This window comes from Pelophylax lessonae (assembly GCF_965119305.1).
Source record: "Pelophylax lessonae genome assembly, chromosome: 1".
NCBI lineage: Eukaryota > Metazoa > Chordata > Amphibia > Anura > Ranidae > Pelophylax > Pelophylax lessonae.
The window spans coordinates 481,862,155-481,883,725 of NC_138768.1; the positions used below are offsets into that span (position 1 = coordinate 481,862,155).

The window sequence follows — 21,571 nt, forward strand, 5'->3', positions numbered from 1 at the left end:
TGGCCTTGTCCCAACATTTTGAGATGTGTTGATGCCATAAAATTTCAAATCAATTTATTTTTCCCCTAAAATGATACATTTTCTCAGCTTAAACATTTGATATGTCATCTATGTTGTATTCTGAATAAAATATTAAAATTTGAAACTTCCACATCATTGAATTCTGTTTTTATTCACAATTTGTACAGTGTCCCAACTTTTTTGGAATCGGGTTTATATATATATATATATATATATATATATATATATATTATTTTTGTCTCTGTAACTAGCACATTTCATTTAGCAGACCTACACATTATTCCATTGATGTTGGCTTGAAGGTACATTATAAATGTACACCTGTTGCAATTCACAGGAGCTGCAGTGAAGACAAGAATTGGAATTGGTAATCGGGGTTAGTTTTTAGATTCCTGTTTGGTGAATGGCTCCCCAAACCTCTAACACAAACTCTGCAGGGAAGGCAAATTCACCCAGGAGGCTGTCCAGTGCTGTGCCAAACTCTTCAGGGCTCTGCTTCTCCTTGGCTATCTCCACAACTGTTGTAGCTGGAAAAAAAAAAATACCACTTTGAAGTGTTTCTGTGTTTTTCAGCATTATGCATTGAATTAATAGTGAACATATTATAAAATAGACCCATGCTTAAAGTGATACCGGAGAAAAAAATCTCTACCAGCCAGTAAAAGAGAAAAAAAAAACGCCATACTTATGTTTCTGGGGGACAGTGTGGGGCCCTGTGCTTCAGAGGAAGCACAGTGCCCCACACTGCCCACCAGAAAGATAAGTATGGCACTCTGACACATTTGGAAGTATTAGATAGCTGCAGTGCCTGAGGCTTTTGAAGAGAGATTTTACTCACTGGCAATAGGAAAGAAAAGTATGACGGTTCTGCTTTTACAGGATTCATTGATTTGTATTTATTCATGCAGCTTCTTTTAAACTTTATGATGCATCAATATTTTTTTCAGATATGATTGCAATCTGTAGGGAGGAACAAGGGGGAGGACAAATTAAACAATATTTATGTAAATAATTAGCACAGTCACTCAACTATTATCAATCCAGATCATAAAATTGCACTAAAACTTCCAATGTATTCTTCTTTGTAGTAAAAAGAATGACATACATTTCATGCCATGTTATTTTATCCTCTATGGTAATACAATTTTGAAAAAGTGGTATTTTAGAATAACAAGTTTCAAATATGATTATGTTTCTTTCTCATTCATTGAGGAACACAGGATTCAGAGACAAATACTGATGTGGCCTCTACAGGAGGATTGGCAAATAAAAATAAAAAAAGTGATCAGCCTCTTATAACCCCTCCAACTGCTAGCATGCCCCAGTTTTTTATGCTACTGAAAAAAATTTAACTTGTTTTAACGACTTTAAGACCGGAAGATTTTGCTGCTTAATGACCAGGCCGCTTTTTTCAACTTGGCACTGCGTGAATTTAACTGACAATTGCGCGGTCATGCAATGCTGTACCCAAACAAAATGTTTGTCCTTTTTTTCCCACAAACAGAGTTTTCTTTTGGTGGTATTTGATCACCTCTGAGCTTTTTATTTTTTGCGATATTAATTAAAAAAGAGCGAAAATTTTGAGAAAAAATGACATTTTCTACTTTTAAAAAATATCCAATATACTCAATTTTTGTCATATGTTTTGGCCAAAATGTATTTAGCTACATGTCTTTGACAAAAAAAATCTCAATAAATGTATTTTTATTGGTTTGCACAAAAGTTATAGTGTCTACAAACTATGGTGTAAATACTGGAATTTATGCAGCTTTTACTTTCTGACTGCCTATCTCATTTCATGAAGTGCTAAAATGGCAGGGCAGTACTAACCCCCCCAAATTACCACTTTTTGGAAAGTAGACATCCTAAGGAATGTCCTGAGAGGCATGTTGAGCTCATTGAATAATTATTTTTTTGTCACAGGTGTTTGAAATATGATATATGATGATATATTTCTTTTTTACACAAAGTTGTCATTGAAATGATATATTGCTCACGCATGCCATGGGTATATGTGTAATTACACCCCAAAATATATTCTGGTGCTTCTCTTGGGTACAGGGATACCACATGTGTGAGACTTTTTGGGAGCCTAGCTGTGTACCAATCACAACCTTCAGAATTTCAAAGGGCATACATTTCTCATTGCACTTTCTCACTACCTACGGTTTCTGAGGCCCTGAAAATTCAAGATAGCACAAAACCCCCCCAAGTTACCCCATTTTGGAAAGTAGACACCCCAAGCTATTTGCTGAGAGGCATGTTGAGCCCATGGAATATTTTATATTTTTCCACAAGTTTTGGGACAATTACATTTTTTTTTTTTATATTTTTTTTTAGCACAAAGTTGTCACTAAAAGACAAATTGCTCACACAGGCCATGGGTATATTTATTTATTATTTCAGGTACTTATTTAGCGCTGTCAATTTACACAGCGCTTTACATATACTGTACATTGTACATTCACATCAGTCCCTGCCCTCAAGGAGCTTACAATCTAAGGTCCCTAACTTACATACATACATACATAGTAGGGCCAATTTTTTTATACAGGATCCAATTAACCTACCAGCATGTCTTTGGAGTATATGGGGAATGACACTCTAAAATACATTCTGCTGCTTCTCCTGAGTACAGGGATACCACATGTGTAAGACTTTTTGGGAGCCTAGCTGTGTACGGGACCCCAAAAAACAATCACCGCCTTCAAGCTTTCTAAGGGCGTAAATTGTGCATTTCACCTCCGCGCCACCTATCACAGTTTTGGAGGCCCTGAAATTTCAAGATAGCACAAACCCCCCCCCCCCAAATGACCCCATTTTGCAAAGTAGACACTCCAAGCTATTTGCTGAGAGGCATGGTGAGTCCATGGAATATTTTATATTTTGCCACAAGTTTTGGGGAAATTATTATTATTTATTTATTTTTCTTACACAAAGTTGTCACTAAATGATATATCGCTCACATATGCCATGGGTGATTGGGTGGTGATTGGTTTTCGGGGTCCTGTATTCGGCTAGACTGCCAAAAAATCTCACACATTGGGGTATCCCCATACTCAGGAGAAGCAGCAGAATGTATTTTGGGGTGTCACTACTAGGGATGATCGAACGGTTTGGGTCGACCATCGGTTCGACCCGAACATTGGGTGTTCGAAATTCGGTCGAATTCCGAACTATTGCGGTAAAAGTTCGGTATTCGGTCACCAGAACCGTCCAAAATACAAAGGGACAAGAAGTTGGGCTTTAAAAGCCTGTGATTGGCCCATAAACGTCAGCAAAAGCCAATGAGGGGGCAGGAGTCTGCTAGGAACGTGATTGAAGTGACTACGGGGACCAGAGACCAATCAGGAGTGAATACGCCCCCCAGTATATAACATAGCCCCGCCTAACCTGTGATACAGAGGCTTTGGAAGAGAGTGGAAGCATTTTGTGTTACTCCTGCTTTGTTAAAGAACGTTTGCTGCATAGACGAGTGCTTGTAAAGCTTCATATCAGCAGAAGAGCATTCAGCCTACAGACAGTCAGTGTAGTTAGAAACACAGCGATTGTGCTGTTTGTTTGAGTTAGAAAAAAAAAATAATTTAAAGGGACAGTGTCAGTTAGAAATTGTCTTCTGCTGTATGGAGCTGTTCTTTTAGTGTGAGGAAAGGGATATGCAGTGTTGTTAGGGTACAATATACCACTATAGTTAGATTCAACAATCTAGTTTCTGTAGGGATAGTTAAAAGTGTCAGGGTTCTGTCTAGTGAGCACGTTGCACTGCTGATATATCTACAGCAGGTATACGTGCTTGCTAGTCAGCAAAATACATTGCAGCGATACACACATCTGCTGTATTTAGCGACAACTTTGGGTCGCATAGCAGTTTTGCAGGTGAATTTCACTGCGCAGAGTTGCCAAAGCCTCAGTGACAACTTAACGCCTGTTCTTGTAAGCGTTAAGTCCACTGTGCAAAAGGCTTTGCTAATCTGCGTCACACACATCTGCTGTATTTAGCGACAACTTTGGGTCGCATAGCAGTGTGCGTTTTGCAGGTGAATTTCACAGCGCAGAGTTGCCAAAGCCTCAGTGACAACTATGTCAGGTAGACCAAGGAAAGGCATACGTGGCCCTGCTGCGGAAAGGGGCACAGCTTCTAGGGTGAAAAATTTGGTGAAAACCAAAAGAAACTGCGCAAATGGTTGATTTGTAAACCTTGTGATAAATTATATGTATCTTTAAATATAAAGATATTTAAGATTCCTAAGGAATTTCTTCCTGACTGTGAACAGCAAACAAAAAAGCTGTGGTGCTATAACAATTTTTAAAAGGTGAAAAATGTTGCGCTCAACATGTGATAAAGTGCTTGTGCAAATAAATTAGCATAGATTAAAATTCATGACATAAAAAAGTGGAGATTTTCAATCAAAAACTCAATAAAACAGTGTAAAGTCCATATGCAGCAACAGAACCCAAAGTCCATATAGCATTGGTAACACTATGTAAAGAGAGAGACTTGATAGTGGTGTAAAAAAGCCTTCACCTCCACAATTTCACCCAGTGCTCAAGCAAGGTACTCCTTACCGGAGATATATGACCCCTTGATTATAGGGGGTCACATAGACAATAATATTAGACAATATTAGACAATCAGTACACGATCCTCGACTCCTCAGCTCCAAGGTGCATATTCCTAAGGTAAGCTCTCAGAATTAACCCGGATCTCGTGGCGGACATAGATAGAGCAAAGGAAACTCTCATGGTGCAGTAAGTTTAAACATGACTATTTATTCTTACAGATTTGCACTTACTAGAATTTCCATGAATCAATTGCTCAACACAGATGGTTACAAACAGCGGGGCGATGAGCACTGCCGAACGCCAGCGCTCCTCCAACCCGGAAGTCGCTACGGTCTCACGTTCCCGACGTACGTTTCGTCAGTACGAGCTGACCTCATCAGGGGATCATGTGACCGTATGTTTACTTCTCACTTATATGAGAGTGTGACCTGCTCGGCATCCAATTAAACTCCTTCAATCCTTACTCCGCCAATTTTTCTAGATGGTAAACATTACAGGAGCCTGATTGAGGAAAAAAGGGTCTCTTAAAAACGCAGCACTACGGCCGCAAATTTCTTTCTTAATGAGAATAATTGGACATTATCCTAATATCACAAACCCGGTATATAAATATAATTAAATTGGCCGTAAAACACAGCTACGATACCTGGGGTTTAAAAAGGATGCCTTGCATTACAATAATCAAAGATTATTTTTTTCAGCAGATCCTTCCTAGGGATTTTTCGTACAATTTCTCTTGTTTTTAGTACCTCTTCTAATTTGTACCCTTTTTCTACGAATCTAGACGTTAGGAGATTAGATTGAGTCAGGTAATCCTCCTCGTTCTTACAATTACGTCTGATACGCATATACTGTCCCTTTGGTATAGCTCCAAGCCACTTGGGATGATGGCAGCTTCTTGTCGGAATATAACTATTCCTATCTGTATCCTTGAAAAAACTTCTGGTGGAAATCTGGCCACCCTCTTTCACCAGTGTCAGATCAAGGAAATTTACAGATTTAATGTCCCAAGTAGCTGTGAATACCAACCCATACTCATTATTATTGATTTCTGCTAGGAACTTTTTAAGGTCTTCCTCAGAGCCATTCCACAATACCAGCAGATCATCAATAAACCTTTTATACAAGGTCAAAGATGGGTTTGGTTCCTTGAAAATTACCTCATTTTCCCATTGGCCCAAAAGAATGTTAGCAACACTTGGTGCATATTTGGCACCCATGGTCACGCCCTTGACCTGGTTGAAGCAGCAACCATCATGCCAAAAAATAGTTGTTGCCCATTGCCAGGCCAAGGGCGTCACATATGAACTTTTTTGTAAGGGTTTGAGGTTAGTTTTTGAATTCAGGGCAGCAATAGTAGTGTTCATCACATCCAATTGTTTTAGGCTGGTGTACAACGACTCCACATCTATCGACTCCACATCTATTGTTACTGTGACCCCCTATAATCAAGGGGTCATATATCTCCGGTAAGGAGTACCTTGCTTGAGCACTGGGTGGAATTGTGGAGGTGAAGGCTTTTTTACACCACCATCAAGTCTCTCTCTTTACATAGTGTTACCAATGCTATATGGACTTTGGGTTCTGTTGCTGCATATGGACTTTACACTGTTTTATTGAGTTGTTGATTGAAAATCTCCACTTTTTTATGTCATGAATTTTAATCTATGCTAATTTATTTGCACAAGCACTTCATCACATGTTGAGCGCAACATTTTTCACCTTTTAAAAATTGTTATAGCACCACAGCTTTTTTGTTTGCTGTTCACAGTCAGGAAGAAATTCCTTAGGAATCTAAAATATCTTTATATTTAAAGATACATATAATTTATCACAAGGTTTACAAATCAACCATTTGCGCAGTTTCTTTTGGTTTTTACCAAATTTTTCACTTATTCTTTGCACTCGTTTGTGTTGAAATTTGCAGCAATGGACATATTTGAGTTTATGAATAACCGAAACACAGCAGATATATTTACAGCAAAATGTGCAGTTTCTAAGGATATGGAACAAAATGTAAAATATCTTTATATTTAAAGATACATATAATTTATCACAAGGTTTACAAATCAACCATTTGCGCAGTTTCTTTTGGTTTTTACCAAATTTTTCACTTATTCTTTGCATATGGATATGGAACAAAATGTAAAATATCTTTATATTTAAAGATACATATAATTTATCACAAGGTTTACAAATCAACCATTTGCGCAGTTTCTTTTGGTTTTTACCAAATTTTTCACTTATTCTTTGCACTCGTTTGTGTTGAAATTTGCAGCAATGGACATATTTGAGTTTATGAATAACCGAAACACAGCAGATATATTTACAGCAAAAAGTGCAGTTTCTAAGGATATGGAACAAAATGTAAAATCCCTAAAAAATGTGCTCGAGAAAAAGATCAGAGTATGGTGGGATATAGCTACCTTAGAGCAGTACTCTAAAATGAAAATGACTCCGAGAAGGTTACGTTGGGACCTGGGCCCGAATGACGGTTTAGTGGACCCAGATCTCAACAAAGATTGGTTCGATTTTTTCAATCATAGTGAGGCCAGACTTATTAGCCTGATTATATTACGCAGAAAGGCGAAAATGGCAAAACTTGAAGAAAAAATTAGCGAACTTAAAACCGCCTTGGAACCATTTAAAGACAATGCTGAGTTTAAAGAAAAAATAACCCAAACCCAGAAATTTCTAGACAAGGTAGACAAGGACACTAGAAATAAAAAAATCACCAAGTATCAGAGAGATCAAGCAGATTACAAAGACTCTAAAGTCTATAGATGGCAGGATTTACCAGAAAGCCAGAATGGTAATGCTAATCCTAGCCTGTTCCAATCACCGGCAGTCGGTGAAACAGGGATCGAAAGATTCACAAATCCCAATTTTACACCTATTGGGGGAATACCGAACTTTGACAATGATAGAACTCAGGGAAATTCCAATAGACAGACGAGATATCAACATCCTAATTATAACTCCCCCCGATACAATTTACCAACGTATAATAGCTACTCCCCATTGACCTATGCCCCAAACCATCAACAGAATGAGGTTTTTCCGAGGAGGGGGCGAGGTGGCGCTCCGGGTCAAAGAGGGAGAGGCAGAGGCTCCAACCACCCGAATGGAGCACCACGGGGTCAGAGAGGAGGGAGAAGAGGTTGACCATGGCAGAGGGGAGGGGGTCCCCCTCAATGGTGGAGACCACAGCAAGCATGGCCTCAAGAAAATTACTGGGAACGAGAGAACGCAGGGCAACAGTGGGTAAGGGATACCTATCCCCAATATCAACAAGAACAGACTCCCCTGAGAAATGGCTCCCCTCCAGGAGGATCAGAGAGGATGCAGGGGCGGACGAAAGAAACAAAAGAAAAAGAGAATCCTAGGGGCAGGGATCTTTTTTTTTTAAATCAGATAATTTTATTAGAAAAACTTTTCATTACAAACAACAGAGAAACAAGAAGAGAAAGATACATCCAATACAGTGAACCCCCAGCCGGGTATTAATAGCACGTAACAGCAAACAGTAATTGACACTGGATTAGCTACAAGCATAAAATTCTCATTTCCAGAGAAAACAAGAATGAATGAAACAAGAATTCACCACTAAATCAGGGATCCCCCTAGGTTCAAGGAGAATGTACCAGTGCACGTAGTAGTGCCGACACTCGGATCTATGACCAGTGGAGCATCCTTGGAACCGGCCTCGCCATAGTGGAAAACATAACCGGACAGAAAGAGGGAAAGAAGAAGAAAGAGAAAGAAAGATAGAAACACAGAAGCAGAAAAAGTTGAAAAGATAGCAGTTTGGTGATGCAATCTCCATGCATAAGGGGGGGACAGCAGAGATCCCCCCCCCCCCCACTGACAACCTCACCTTCCCTCCAAGTAAAAATGGGTATATAGTCTGGTCCTCCCTCACCCACAACGTGACTATCCAGGCCCAATCTAAAATGAGTAATGAGGTCAGTAACAGACTCAAGGGGCTGAACGAACAACCCCCCCAGGAATCTATTAGTGACTAGGTGTGGAGGAGCCAGGCCTGGCACATCCAACCATGGTCCCCATATGCGCTCAAACTTCATGGGACTCCCCCTATGTAAATTGGTCAAATGTTCCCTGGCCAACAGAGATTTAACCTCCTCCGTCCATTCCGCATGAGTGGGAGCAGACGGAGAAATCCATTTCCTCGCTATCAACTTGCGGGCGAGAAATAGGGTCCTATGGACTGCCTCAAACACCCCCGGGGTATACAATTCCTCGTCCAACCAGCCCATGATGCAGAGCTTCGGGTCCTGAGGGAGCTTCAGCCCCCATATAGTGTTAATGGAGCGAAGTACTTCAGTCCAGTAACGGTGTCGTTTTGGACATCTCCAAAGCATGTGTAGTAGTGTTCCCTCATGGATCTTGCAGCGGGGACAGAACGGAGAATCCCTCCTGCCCCAGCTATGCAGTCACTGCGGAGTCCGATATGTACGATGCAATATGAATAGTTGCATGAGGCGTTGTGAGGCCGACAGGGACACCTTGAGCACATTGTCAAGTATTCCCGTCCACTCCTCCGATGTTAGCGGCCCCAGTTCATCTGCCCAGACCGACCTTGCACCTATATGCCATGGCTCTCAGAAACCTGTTCCATAAAGGAAGAGTATAAGGAGGAAATTTGCCCTTTCTTCACCGTAGAATTTACTAGGCTAATGAGTATAACCGGGTTACAGAGGCCCCACGGGGATTCCCTGGTCTGTGCCGTAATGGCATGCCATAATTGTAAGTATTGGTAGAATAAGGTGTTAGGTAGCCCGAATTCAGCCCGAATGGTCTGGAAGTCTTTGAGAGTATTCCCCCTGTACAATTGCGAGATGAATCGGATGCCATATCTAGCCCATTGTAGGGTATCCCGGAGTCTATCCAGCTCAGGGTAGTTGGCATTACGTAGTATGCAGGAGAACCTGGAGAACCCCCTATAGGCAAAGTGATCCCGAGCCCTGCGCCATACCTTATCTATCAAAAGTAGAGTCGGATGCTGGGGAAACTTACCCAGCTCCCCACTCTCCAAGGACTCCACCAGCGACTCCCCCACCAGACAAGTTACAAGTATCCGGCGGACCGGGTCGCCATCATCAACCTGGGACCAGCCCGTGAGATGCTGTAATTGGGATGCCAAAAAGTAGTACAATGGGTTGGGAACCGCTAGACCTCCAGTGTCCTTACATTCCTGTATCGTCTCCAGGCGGATCCGAGGGGATTGCTTCTTCCATATAAGTGCACGGTAAATAGTGTTGAACTGTTTGAAAATGTGAATCGGAATCCATACGGGGGCATTATGTAGAACATACAATAGTTGTGGATTCCAAATCATTTTGATAAGATTGCACCTACCAACCACCGACAGCGGTAATCTGGCCCAGCTGGACAGTTTCTCCTTGAACCTTCCTAGTAATGGGGTCACATTAAGGTTAACATACTTCCGCAGATCAGGATGTACAGTAATACCGAAGTACCGAAATTCGGTCACCACCTGAACCTGAGACGCCAGGGGCGGAAGAGCAGCCCCTAACGGGTCCAACGGTAGTAGTACCGACTTGTCCCAATTGATTCGGAAGCCCGAGAAGGATCCAAACTTAGCTATCAGAGTCATCAGTTCTACTAAGGAGCCCGAGGTATCACCAAGAAACAACAAAGCATCATCGGCATATAATGCAATTTTCTCTTCCTCCCTCCTTCTGAACCCATGAATGGCCGGGTTGGCCCTGACAGCTGCTGCCAGAGGCTCCACAGCCAGGGCAAACAGCAAGGGCGACAATGGGCAGCCCTGCCGCGTGCCCCTGTGCAGTGGGAACACCGGAGACAGCATATTATTGACCCTCACACATGCCATAGGGGCGTTATACAGTAATTTGATCCACGCTATAAACCAAGGCCCAAACCCCAGGCGCTCCAGAACAACCCAGAGATACTGCCACTCAACACTATCAAAGGCCTTAGCCGCATCTATAGCCCTGTTCCGCAGTTATCTGGAGGAATCTGCATGTTCAGGTACAGCCTGCGTATATTAGTTGCCGTGGATCGCCCTGGGATGAACCCAGATTGGTCCCCGTGTACAATATTAGGGATCACTTTAGACAGGCGGTTGGCCAGCACCTTTGCAAAAAGTTTGAGATCTGTCGTGAGGAGGGAGATAGGTCTATACGAATCAGGGCAGGTCGGATCCTTCCCGGGCTTCAATAGAACAACCACCACTGCCTCATACATAGAGGGGGGAAGCGACCCCACCTCCGAGGAGGACTCAAGAGTGTGTAGGAGTTCCGGCAGCAGCACCCCACTAAAGGCCTTATACAACTCAATAGGGAGTCCGTCCGCGCCTGGTGCCTTCGAGTTAGGATAACCCGCCAAGGCCTCCTGGAGTTCCTCCAACTTAATGGGTGAATCCAGGAGAGCCTTATCGGCTGCGGCAAGCTGTGGCAACTGGAGGTCCTGTAGAAATGCCAACAAGTCACTCGGGTCGTAGGACACCTGAGAAGCATAGAGATCCCTAAAAAATGTATTGAAGCCCTGTAGAATAGACGGAGTATCAGAAACCACATCCCCAGAGGGGAGCGTCAATCTGTGGATTATCGGGGGAGGCCTCTGCGCCCGCGATATGGTTGCAAGCATATGCCCAGTCTTTTCCCCTTCTTCAAAGTATGCCTGTGACATGAAAAATGGATTTTTGTAAAATCTTACCGTAAAATCCTTTTCTCTTAGCTCATTGACAGACGTAGTCCTCGGTGATACAGCACCTTCGGGTTATGTTGCCTCCACAGGAGCAGGACTAGACAGGAAATTAAAAAGCTCTGGCCACACCCTCTCTCTGCCTCAGCAAATCAGTTATGTGAAAAAGCAGTCTTTAGAGATTTTAACCCAACCCAACTCAAAAAACAGAGGGGCGGGGACTACGTCTGTCAATGAGCTAAGAGAAAAGGATTTTACGGTAAGATTTTACAAAAATCCATTTTTCTCTAGCGCTCATTGACAGACGTAGTCCTCGGTGATACAGCACCTTCGGGACGTCCCAGAGCAGTATCACAAATGAGGGGTGGGAAAATGAAAATCAAATCCCAATCTAGAAGGCCCAACCGGTGCCAACTAGAAGTTTACAATGCTCATCCTTAATGATGAGACTCAACAAAAAAGAGAAAAAATTTTTTTTTTTTTTTTTTTTTTTTCAAACAGAAAAAACCCTCGAGGTAGACCACCGGTCTCCTCAAATTGCGGCCTGCAAAACCTTGCGGCCAAATGAGGCATCCACCGATGCCGTCACATCAATTTTATAGAACTTTGTAAAGGTATGTACCGACGACCAGGTGGCCGCCTTACATACCTGGACCACTGACGCCTGATGGCGAAAGGCCCAGGAAGTACTGAGCGCTCGAGTGGAGTGCGCCCTAACAGGGAACGGAGGACTCTGACCCTTAATAGAATAAGCCTGTACCACCGTTTGTCTAATCCATTTAGCAATGGTCGCGGCAGATGCAGGCAAACCCTTTCTGGGGCCATCCGTGATCACAAAAAGTGAATCCGTCTTACGGAATGATTCCGTAGCTTTCAGGTATACCCTGATTGCCCGAACCACATCTAAGGAATGCAACGCATGTTCCCGATGATACTTGGGCTGAGGACACAAGGAAGGTAGTACAATATCTTCATTCAGATGAAAATCTGAAACCACCTTAGGAAGAAAAGATGGCTTAGGATGAAGTACTACCTTATCCCTATGAATCACTAGGTATGGGGACTGGCATGATAATGCAGCCAGTTCTGACACCCTGCGAGCAGAAGTAATAGCCACCAAGAAGGCCACCTTCTGGGATAAAGTAAGCAAGGGAATCTCCCTGATGTTTTCAAAGGGAGGTTTCTGTAGAACCGACAAAACCAAATTAAGATCCCAGGGCGGTAAGGGCGCGCGGACTGGTGGAGCCAGGTGCCGCACCCCCTGGATGAAATTCCGCACCAAGGACTTGGTAGCTAAAGGCTTCTGAAAGAAGATTGCTAATGCTGAAATTTGACCCTTGATGGTGCTCAAGGCTAGCTTCTGCTCAACCCCTTGTTGCAAAAAGGCCAATATTCGAGTCACCGAATAGGTACGTGGAGGAAATCCTAAAGATTCGCACCACGCAATATAAGTCTTCCATGTGTGATAATAGACCTTGCTGGAAGTCGCTTTCCTTGCTTTAATAAGGGTAGGAATGACTGAAGCTGACAAACCTCTGTCCTTCAGTACTTGGGTCTCAATGGCCAGGCCATTAAAACCAGCGACTGTAAAGCATGATGGTAAATTGGTCTTTGAGACCACAGACACTCCCTGAGACGAAGTTCCCACGGAACGTCTGCGACTAGCATGTCCAAGTCGGCCAGGCCGGCTTGAGGAGGCCAGCCTAGAATTTCTAGGACCACTGGCGCTGATAGAATCTGAACCAGGCGTCCCTAGAGGTATCTGGCCCCGACCATCCGAGAAAGTCTGGTGGTTTTCTGTTCCCACACATTTATCAGATTCCTGATTGTTATCAGGAAGGGTGATCTTTTCTGGTTGAACCTCAGGGACCGAAGTCACCCGACTAGAGGCTACTTGGCCTATCTGGTCAACCAGTTCCGATTCCTGTGAGGTATAGGGACTAATCTTAGGAAAAGGTAAAGGAAAAAATCTATTCAGGGAACGGTAACTACCGCTTCCTGTAGTACTTAAATGTTGGAAGGGAAGAATCGCACCGGTAGTAGTGGTTGATGCTTGATCTAATGTCCTGAATACCGGTGAAAACGTCCCCCCCACCCTGAAACCGGGTGGGGGCGCACCTTCAGGCTGTGTACTCCTTTGCTTCGGGTTTGGCTGGGTTGGTCCTCTGCTTGTCCACCCTCCTGGAGGAGTCTTGCCATTCCCGCTTGTACCAGCCGGGCGCCCTTTATGGGCGGTAAAGAAAGATCCTCGCTTGTTGCGAGGTCCCTTAGCTTTAGCAGCCTGTGGCAAAAAAGTGCTCTTGCCCCCAGTGGCATCCTTAATGATTTCATCTAGGTTGGCCCCAAATAGACGATTCCCCTGAAAAGGGAGATTTGTCAAGGTCTTTTTGGAACCTAGGTCAGCTGACCAGCATTTTAACCACAGCACACGTCTGAGGATGACCGCTGACATAGATGCATGCCCTAATAAGGGAGTAGTGTCCAAGGCTGCGTCACAGATAAACTGTAGCCCTTGTATAATCTGTTCCATCAAATCAGATGTCTCCTGGGGAATATCTTTTCCCCTAAGGTCTTGGCGTACCATTCTCGCCCATTCCGTAAGTGTCTGGGAAACTAGACCAATAACAATTACTGGTCTAAATGCTGACCCTATCAGAGAGAAGATGGTGCGGGACTCTGCTTCCATCTTTCGATCCACCGGATCCTTAAAGGACGAAATGTCCTCTACTGGGATAACCGTGGCCTTATTCAGCCTGGAAATAGGTGGATCCACCACTGGTGGTACCGTCCATTTCTTAATGATGGATTCCTCAAACGGATAGCGTCTAGCAATACGCTTGGAAATAGTAAAGGTACGTTTAGAATGCTCCCATTCTCCTTTAATCTGATTACCGAAACACTTGGGTACAGGAAAAACCTTCACCGTTTTGATGGGCTTATTAGTACCAAAAGGAATCTCTGTTTCAGTTGCCTCTGCCGGTAAAGCCTCAAGTTTTAAGGTTTCCTGCACTGCCACAACTAGTGCGTCCACCAATGCTTCTTCCTGAATTATAGCGGGAGAAGAAACGTCCTCCTCACTGTCTGAGGGGGCTTTACCTGAGACAACAGCCCTTGCAGAGGAACCTGCAACTGCAGTGACCATCTCTGAATCTGAGTCAGAGGTGTCAGATAGTATAGGGGTAGGCGGGGGTCGCTTCCTTGACCCCCGTCCCTGACAGGCCGCCTCCACCCGAGCCACCATAGACTCCAAGATTGCTGTAAATGACTCTACACTCTGTGCACCGGCGGGTCCCGTGGCCCCCTCGAGGGAAACAGGTGGGGGAATATGTGTGGCAGGGTCCATGATAATTCCAGTCACTTCCTGGATAATATAATTCAAAAATAAAAACTTTTTTTTTTTTTTTTTCAGACCCCCAGCGCCACAAAAAGCCCCTTAGTGTTACCTGCTAGGGATCCCTATCGATCGAGAGAGAGAGAGATAGACCCCCAGGCTCACCACTTGATGCTCAGAGTCTAACTGCAACAGGTTACAGCGCTGTCTTGACAAACAGGAAGTCTTTTGGCTGGCTGCCCAGGAAGAAAGGAGGCGGCTCCGCCCCTCTGCACGCCTTCCGGCGCCTCCCCTAGCTCCACGAGGTGTTTGGATCACCTCAAACATGGCCGCCCCCATGCTGGAGACACGAGGCTACGCCAAAATGGTGGCTCGTGCGATCCAGCAAAAAAAAATGGCGGCGGCCTGTACTGAATAGCGGTGTGCTGCAGGGCACACAACACTCTCTCTGCATGGGGATTTGGCGTGGTTGGCGGTACCGGCCCTGGCGGACCGCATGGCCATTCGGGAGGCCTGCTAATAGCTGGAGATCTGATTAGGAAGGCAGTCTACATGTCCGTGGCTTCTGACTGGTAGGTAGCTTATTCTTATCACCGTAAGATTCCCAGAATGCCACTGATTACAATCTTTTTAACATGTATACAATTAGATTGTTAGCTCCCAAACCAAGCCTCCTGGCTTTTTGCACATAAAATCACACTCAAAGTAGGAGGATCTGTGTCATTTATAGGATAGAGGGGGACTCTATCTTACCATACAGAGAGGGGCCCGCGTTCACCACAAGACCCGTCAGGGGAAAAGGGGGAACATACTACTCACCATACCGGAACCAGGCGGGCACCAACTCCTGACAGTACCCCTCTCCACCGGGGCGGGAGGGCTGTCGACCGATATGGACGCCGTGACTCATGGTCTTTGGCGTTTCAGCGAGACGTTTAACTCGCGGGGTCAGTCCTTTAATGGGACTTTGTCGCGGCCGACCCAGCGCGGAGCTATGGCCTGCACGCGCTCGTAGGCTGAACTGGGGTGACCACCGGATCTCAACATCCAGCCCGTCGCCCAGTTCAGCTTTCTTGCTTGAAGATCTCACAGGAACACTGGAGAAAAAAAGCTGTCTAAAAAATCTTTTAAGAAAAAAATCTTGCTAGGACCTAAGATCCCAGCAAGGTATCTAGGTCCTTACTCCTAACTAGACAGAAAATAACTGATTTGCTGAGGCAGAGAGAGAGAGGATATACCCTCTGGGACTGCCCCTAGGGTGTGGCCAGAGCTTTTTAATTTCCTGTCTAGTCCTGCTCCTGTGGAGGCAACATAACCCGAAGGTGCTGTATCACCGAGGACTACGTCTGTCAATGAGCGCTAGAGAAAAAACGTTTGTGGTCAGCCTGTTGCTGTTGGATGGAGCGAAAAAATCTCTGCACCTCCAGCCAGCAATCCTGATTCTCCGCTGTGGGAGACGCCAGGAAGGCACCCTCCGCCCGGAGTACTGCCTCACTGGCGTCCCGGGCCCATTGCCTGCTCTGAGATTTAACAGTTGAAATTTCCTTGATACAAATACCTCTAATGAAGGCCTTCATGGTATCCCATACCATTCCCGGAGCTGCAGAGTGTCTGTTGTCGGCAAAGAAATTAGTAAGATGAGTGGCAATCTGGGCGTGGTCAGGAAAGAGTGGAAGCCAGAAGGGGTTCAGCTTCCACTGCCTAGGCAAACTGGGTCCCGGCATCCCGAGACTCACCAACATCGGGGAGTGGTCAGAGAGTCCACGCGCCAGATAGGTGACCTCGGGTGCATAAGAGAACAGCAGGTCAGAGCCTAGGGCCAAGTCAATACGGGATAATGTAGAGTGTGACAAGGAATGACAGGAAAAGCCCGCCTCTAAGGGGTGCTTGCTACGCCAGATATCCAGAAGTCCTAGCTCCCCCAGAAACCTAGCAAAGGGAGTGGGAGTCCTGGATCCTCCGGGGCAAAACCGTTTAAGGGTGTCAAGGGTTGGATCGAGAATATTATTAAAATCCCCCACAGCCAACACCGGGAGTTGGGGGTGAGCACCGAGAAACCGGGACAGACACTCCAGCACCTCAAACGCAAATGGGGGAGGAACATATATATTAGCGACAATACATTTAAGAGTATCCCACACCCCCACAAGAAAAATAAATCTCCCCTGAGGGTCAATCAAAGAGGCAAGAGTCCCAAATCTTGTTGAAGCTGACACTAGAATGGACACCCCCCTAGAGTACTGGATATGAAAGGAGTGAAATTGCACCGGGAATTTAGAGGTACGGACACAACCCACAGAGTCATTAGTCAGGTGAGTTTCTTGTAGGCAGACAATAGCAGGACTATGGTGTGACAGAGAAGTTCATATAGCAGTACGCTTGCGAGGGTCCCCCAGGCCACGTACATTCCAGGATATCAGAGTACCAAGTGGGCTAGCCATGGTGGGCGTTTATCACAGGAGGGGCTGCCTGCATTCCACAAGCAAGCCAGGGGAAAAGCCGCCAACAAGGTAATCCGGTGAGGGGCAGTAACACTGCCTCAAGGAGGGCAGCGAAAGGCTCGGGTGAGTCGTGTACATCATATCTGAGCAGCACGGGTCATGGAGATGCACCATAGTAGAAAAAAAATGAGGACAGGAACAACAAAAAAAGAAGCAAACAAAGTACAAACGGTGAGAGAACACACATTAGACGGGGAGCCAGAAGGGCGGCTCCCATCCAATCCCCGCAGGGAAACATCTGTTAACCCATAGGGCTTAAGGGGGTAAAGTGAAGAGGGCCCGAACTCGTACAGTCCAGAACAGTAGGCCATTCCGAACAAAGCTGCAGTTAGAATGGCAAACATGAAAATGCAAACTGTTGCAAACAAAGGGGAGACCGTTCAGCTCCCGGTAGGGTAAGTAGTGACCCATATGCAAGGTATAGAAGCTCACGCTGACATGCATCATCAGACCGCAGCTTCCCGCAGCTGGCGTTCGTGGCGGTCCAGCCAATTAACCGCCGTGGTGGGATTTTCAAAGAAATGGACAGCACCGTTCGCCACTACTCGCAACTTGGCCGGATATAACATGAAGTATACCAATGGTATGGCACGCATACGCTTTTTAACTTCAGTGAATCTTGCGCGTTGTTTCTGGAGTGCCGCAGAAAAATCAGGGTATATAGAAATCCGCGATCCTTGAATCTCCATACGAGGTTGTTGTCTGGCTAGTATTAGGATAGTGTCTCTGTCTTTGTAATGCAGAAGTTTCAGTAAAAATGGGCGATCAGGAGCCCCTGGTGGCAGAGCCCTGAACGTCACCCTATGTGCCCTCTCCACAGAAAAGAAAGGAGAAAGGCTGTCTTTCCCAAAGGTCGTCAGTAGCCATTGCTCTATAAACTCCACTGGTGTCTTGCCCTCCGCCTTTTCTGGTATGCCCACCAAGCGTAGGTTACTGCGGCGCAGCCGGTTTTCCATGTCCTCCAGCCTGGCCACCGCCTCAGAGACCCCCGAGGAGTTCATTCTAACATCATGTATAAGGGGCTGCAGTTCATCCTCCACCACACTAACTCTGCCCTCTAAGGCCGTGGCCCGCTCCCTGATCTTTTGCATATCCTGCCGCATATGTAACAGTCCCTCTTTCATGCTTTTCACCTCCACTGTCAGGTCAGCAAGGGATTCTCCGTAGGTGTGCACAGCTGTCAGCACATCCTGAATGGTAGGGGCAGGAGGTTCAGAGCCCCCAGGAATGTCATCCTCCCTTCGGAGCCCCGTGGGAGTACTCACTGTGTTCTCAGTGGAGGCCATGGCTGCATCTTCCCGCCCGGGAGAGGAGGTCTGCTGTGCTGGAGAGCGGCTGGGCAGCTTGTCCGGTGAAGCTGCGGTCAGCTTGGGCTGCTCTCTCTGTGAGGCCGGGACATGAGCAAATTGCTCCAGCCTAGAGAGCGCTGCAGGCACCTTGTCCTTGCCCGCCCGCTGCGGCAGCATAGCCCCGCCATGGTGGGCCTGTTTGGGCGCCGGCAGGCTTTCCTCCTTCTTCCTGGTCATGGTTGCCGATGCTGTCCGGGACGCTGTAGACGGTGCCGTGGCCAGGCAGACACGTTTGCGGAGCACTCGGGCGATGTTTACGGTGAGTGAGGGTCCAAAATCAGGATAATTCAGAGTCAGGATGCCGAAGTAAAGCACGTCCGTCTACATGAGCCGGTAAGCCACGCCCCTATCAGGGGCAGGGATCTTTAATCTGAGTGATGTCCAATTTTCCCCTGACGAGTTAAAAATATTGGAATTGGGCCTCAAATTCGCCCCAGATAGAGGTGTTGATAAATTCAACACATTTATCGATATCAAAAAATATATAAGAAAGTTGAAAATCAAGAAAAATGGATTTTTGTAAAATCTTACCGTAAAATCCTTTTCTCTTAGCTCATTGACAGACGTAGTCCTCGGTGATTCAACACCCTCGGGTTATGCTGCCCTCTACAGGAGTAGGACTAGACAGGAAAGAAAACGTTCTGGCCACACCCTAGGGGCAGTCCCAGAGGGTATATCCTCTCACTTCCTGCTCTAGCAAATCAGTTATGTCACAAAGCAGTGTTTAGAGAATTTAACCCAACCCAACTCAAAAACAGAGGGGCGGGTACTACGTCTGTCAATGAGCTAAGAGAAAAGGATTTTATGGTAAGATTTTACAAAAATCCATTTTTCTCTATCGCTCATTGACAGACGTAGTCCTCGGGGCGTCCCAAAGCAGTACCACAAATGAGGGGTGGGAAAATGGAAATCAAATCCAATCTAGAAGGCCCAACCGGTGCCAACTAGAAGTTTACAATGCTCATCCTCAATGATGAGACTCAACAGAAATTTTTCAACAGAAAAAAACCCCCGAGGTAGACCACCGGTCTCCTCAAATTGCGGCCTGCAAAACCTTGCAGGCCAAATGAGGCATCCGCCGATGCCATCACATCAATCTTATAAAATTTTGTAAAGGTATGTACCGACGACCAGGTGGCCGCCTTACATACCTGGACCACTGACGCCTGATGGCGATAGGCCCAGGAAGTACTGAGCGCTCGAGTGAAGTGCACCCTAACAGGGAACGGAGGATTCCGACCCTTAATAGAATAAGCCTGTACCACCGTCTGACTGATCCATGTAGATATGGTCGCGGCAGACACAGGCAACCCCCTTCAAGGGCTATCCGTGATCACAAAAAGTGAGTCCGTCTTACGAAAACAAGTTCGTAGTAGTCAAGTGTATCCTTCTGAACCCCATCCAAGGAGTGTAATGCAAACTCCCAAGGATGGCTAGTCTTAGGACACGGGGAAGGTAACACAATACTTTTATTCAGATGAAAAACTCTGAAAAACACTTCAGGAAGGAAGGATGGATTCGGAAGAAGAACCACCTTATCCCTATGAACCACCAGATATGGGGAACGACACGATAATGCGGCCAGTTCTGACACCCTGCGTGCAGAAGTAATGTCCACCAAGAAGGCCACCTTCTGGGATAATGTAAGCAAGGGAATCTCCCTAATATCTTCAAAGAGAAGTTTCTGAAGAACCGACCACACTAAATTAAGATCCCAGGCGGTAAGGGTGCGCGCACTGGCGGAGCCAGATGTCGCACCCCCTGGATGAAATCCCGCACCAATTAATGATTAGCCAAAGGTTTCTTGAAAGAAGCTTGCTAACGCCGAAAACCTGACCCTTGATCGTGCTCAAGGATAGTTTCTGCTCAACCCCTTGTTGCAGACAGACCAAAATTTGGGTCACCGAATAGGTATGTGGGGGAAATCCAATAGATTCACACCATGCAATATAAGACTTCCATGTGCTGGAAGTCGCTTTCCTTGCTTTAACTGGAGGTAGGAATAACTGAAGCTGACACTCCCTTGTCCTTCAGTACCTGGGTCTCAATGGCCAGGCCATTAAGCCAGCGACTGTAAAGCAAGATGGAAGATCGGTCCCTGAGACCGCAAATCCTCCCTGAGAGGAAGTCTCCAAGGAGCGTCTGCGACTAGCCTCACCAAGTCGGCGTACCAGGCTCGACGAGGTCAGTCCGGAATTTCCAGAATAACTGGAATTCCCTCCACCTCTATCCTGCGAAGAAGTTCCCGCGGCAACTTGAGAGGATGGAAGGCATGCCGTAGCTGATACTGCCCCCACGGGGCGATCAGCGTTTCTGCTGCGTCTGCTAGAGGATCGCGGCGCAAGCTACAAACCTCTGCACCTTCCTGTTAAGCCAAGGTGCCAACAGATCCACATCCGGGATGTCCCAATGAAGGGACAGCTAGTGAAAAACCTCTGGATGAAGAGGCCATATGCGATTGGATCCGAATCGGGCTGCTCTAGAGCTGCTCGATCCAGTAAATCAGACAAAATCTGATCGCTCTCAGTTCCGATACCCTTATTGGTAATTGTCCAGGGAATCGGAATTCTGATTCCATTAAAAAAGAATCTCCTTCAGGAGAATTCGGGTATGAGACTGGGTATACGGTACTGCCTCTAAGAAGGCCACCATCAGTCCCAGCCAATTGACGGACAGCAACATCCGAATCGTTGACTGAACCTTCTGGAGTTTCTCCGCAAGGAGAAACTCTCTTGCCCAGGATGTATCCAACCTTAGGCCCAGATAGTTCAGTCTCCTGGTGGGAACCAGGGATGATCTTTGGGAAAGCGAAAAAACGCTGATGTCCTGCGATGATGGGGATATAAAGATAGGCCTCCTAAATGTCTATGGACGCCAGGAAATCCCCCTGATGCAGGGAGGCCACCACTGTACGGATGGACTCTATTTCTTCCCAAGTCCAGATTTGGACGCACCTTGCCCTCTTTCCTGGGCATTGTGAATAGGTTCGAATAGAACCACTGAAACCGTTCAATGTTAGAAGGGAAGAATCGCACCGGTGGAAGTGATCGAAACTCGATCCTGTGTCCTCCAGAAACCGGTGAAGACATCCCCCC

General features: G+C 45.9%; 1 protein-coding gene across 1 annotated transcript in view; it reads right to left on the minus strand.

Annotated features, from left to right (window-relative positions):
- Positions 1–405: 405 nt before the first annotated feature.
- GIPC3 (GIPC PDZ domain containing family member 3) overlaps positions 406–21,571 on the minus strand; it is a gene marked incomplete at its 3' end in the record, with an annotated part of 896,805 nt that continues 875,639 nt past the window's right edge. The window contains exon 5 of the mRNA XM_082246846.1: positions 406–548. Coding sequence (XP_082102972.1) covers positions 406–548 — 143 coding nt within the window. The remainder of the gene's footprint in view (positions 549–21,571) is intronic.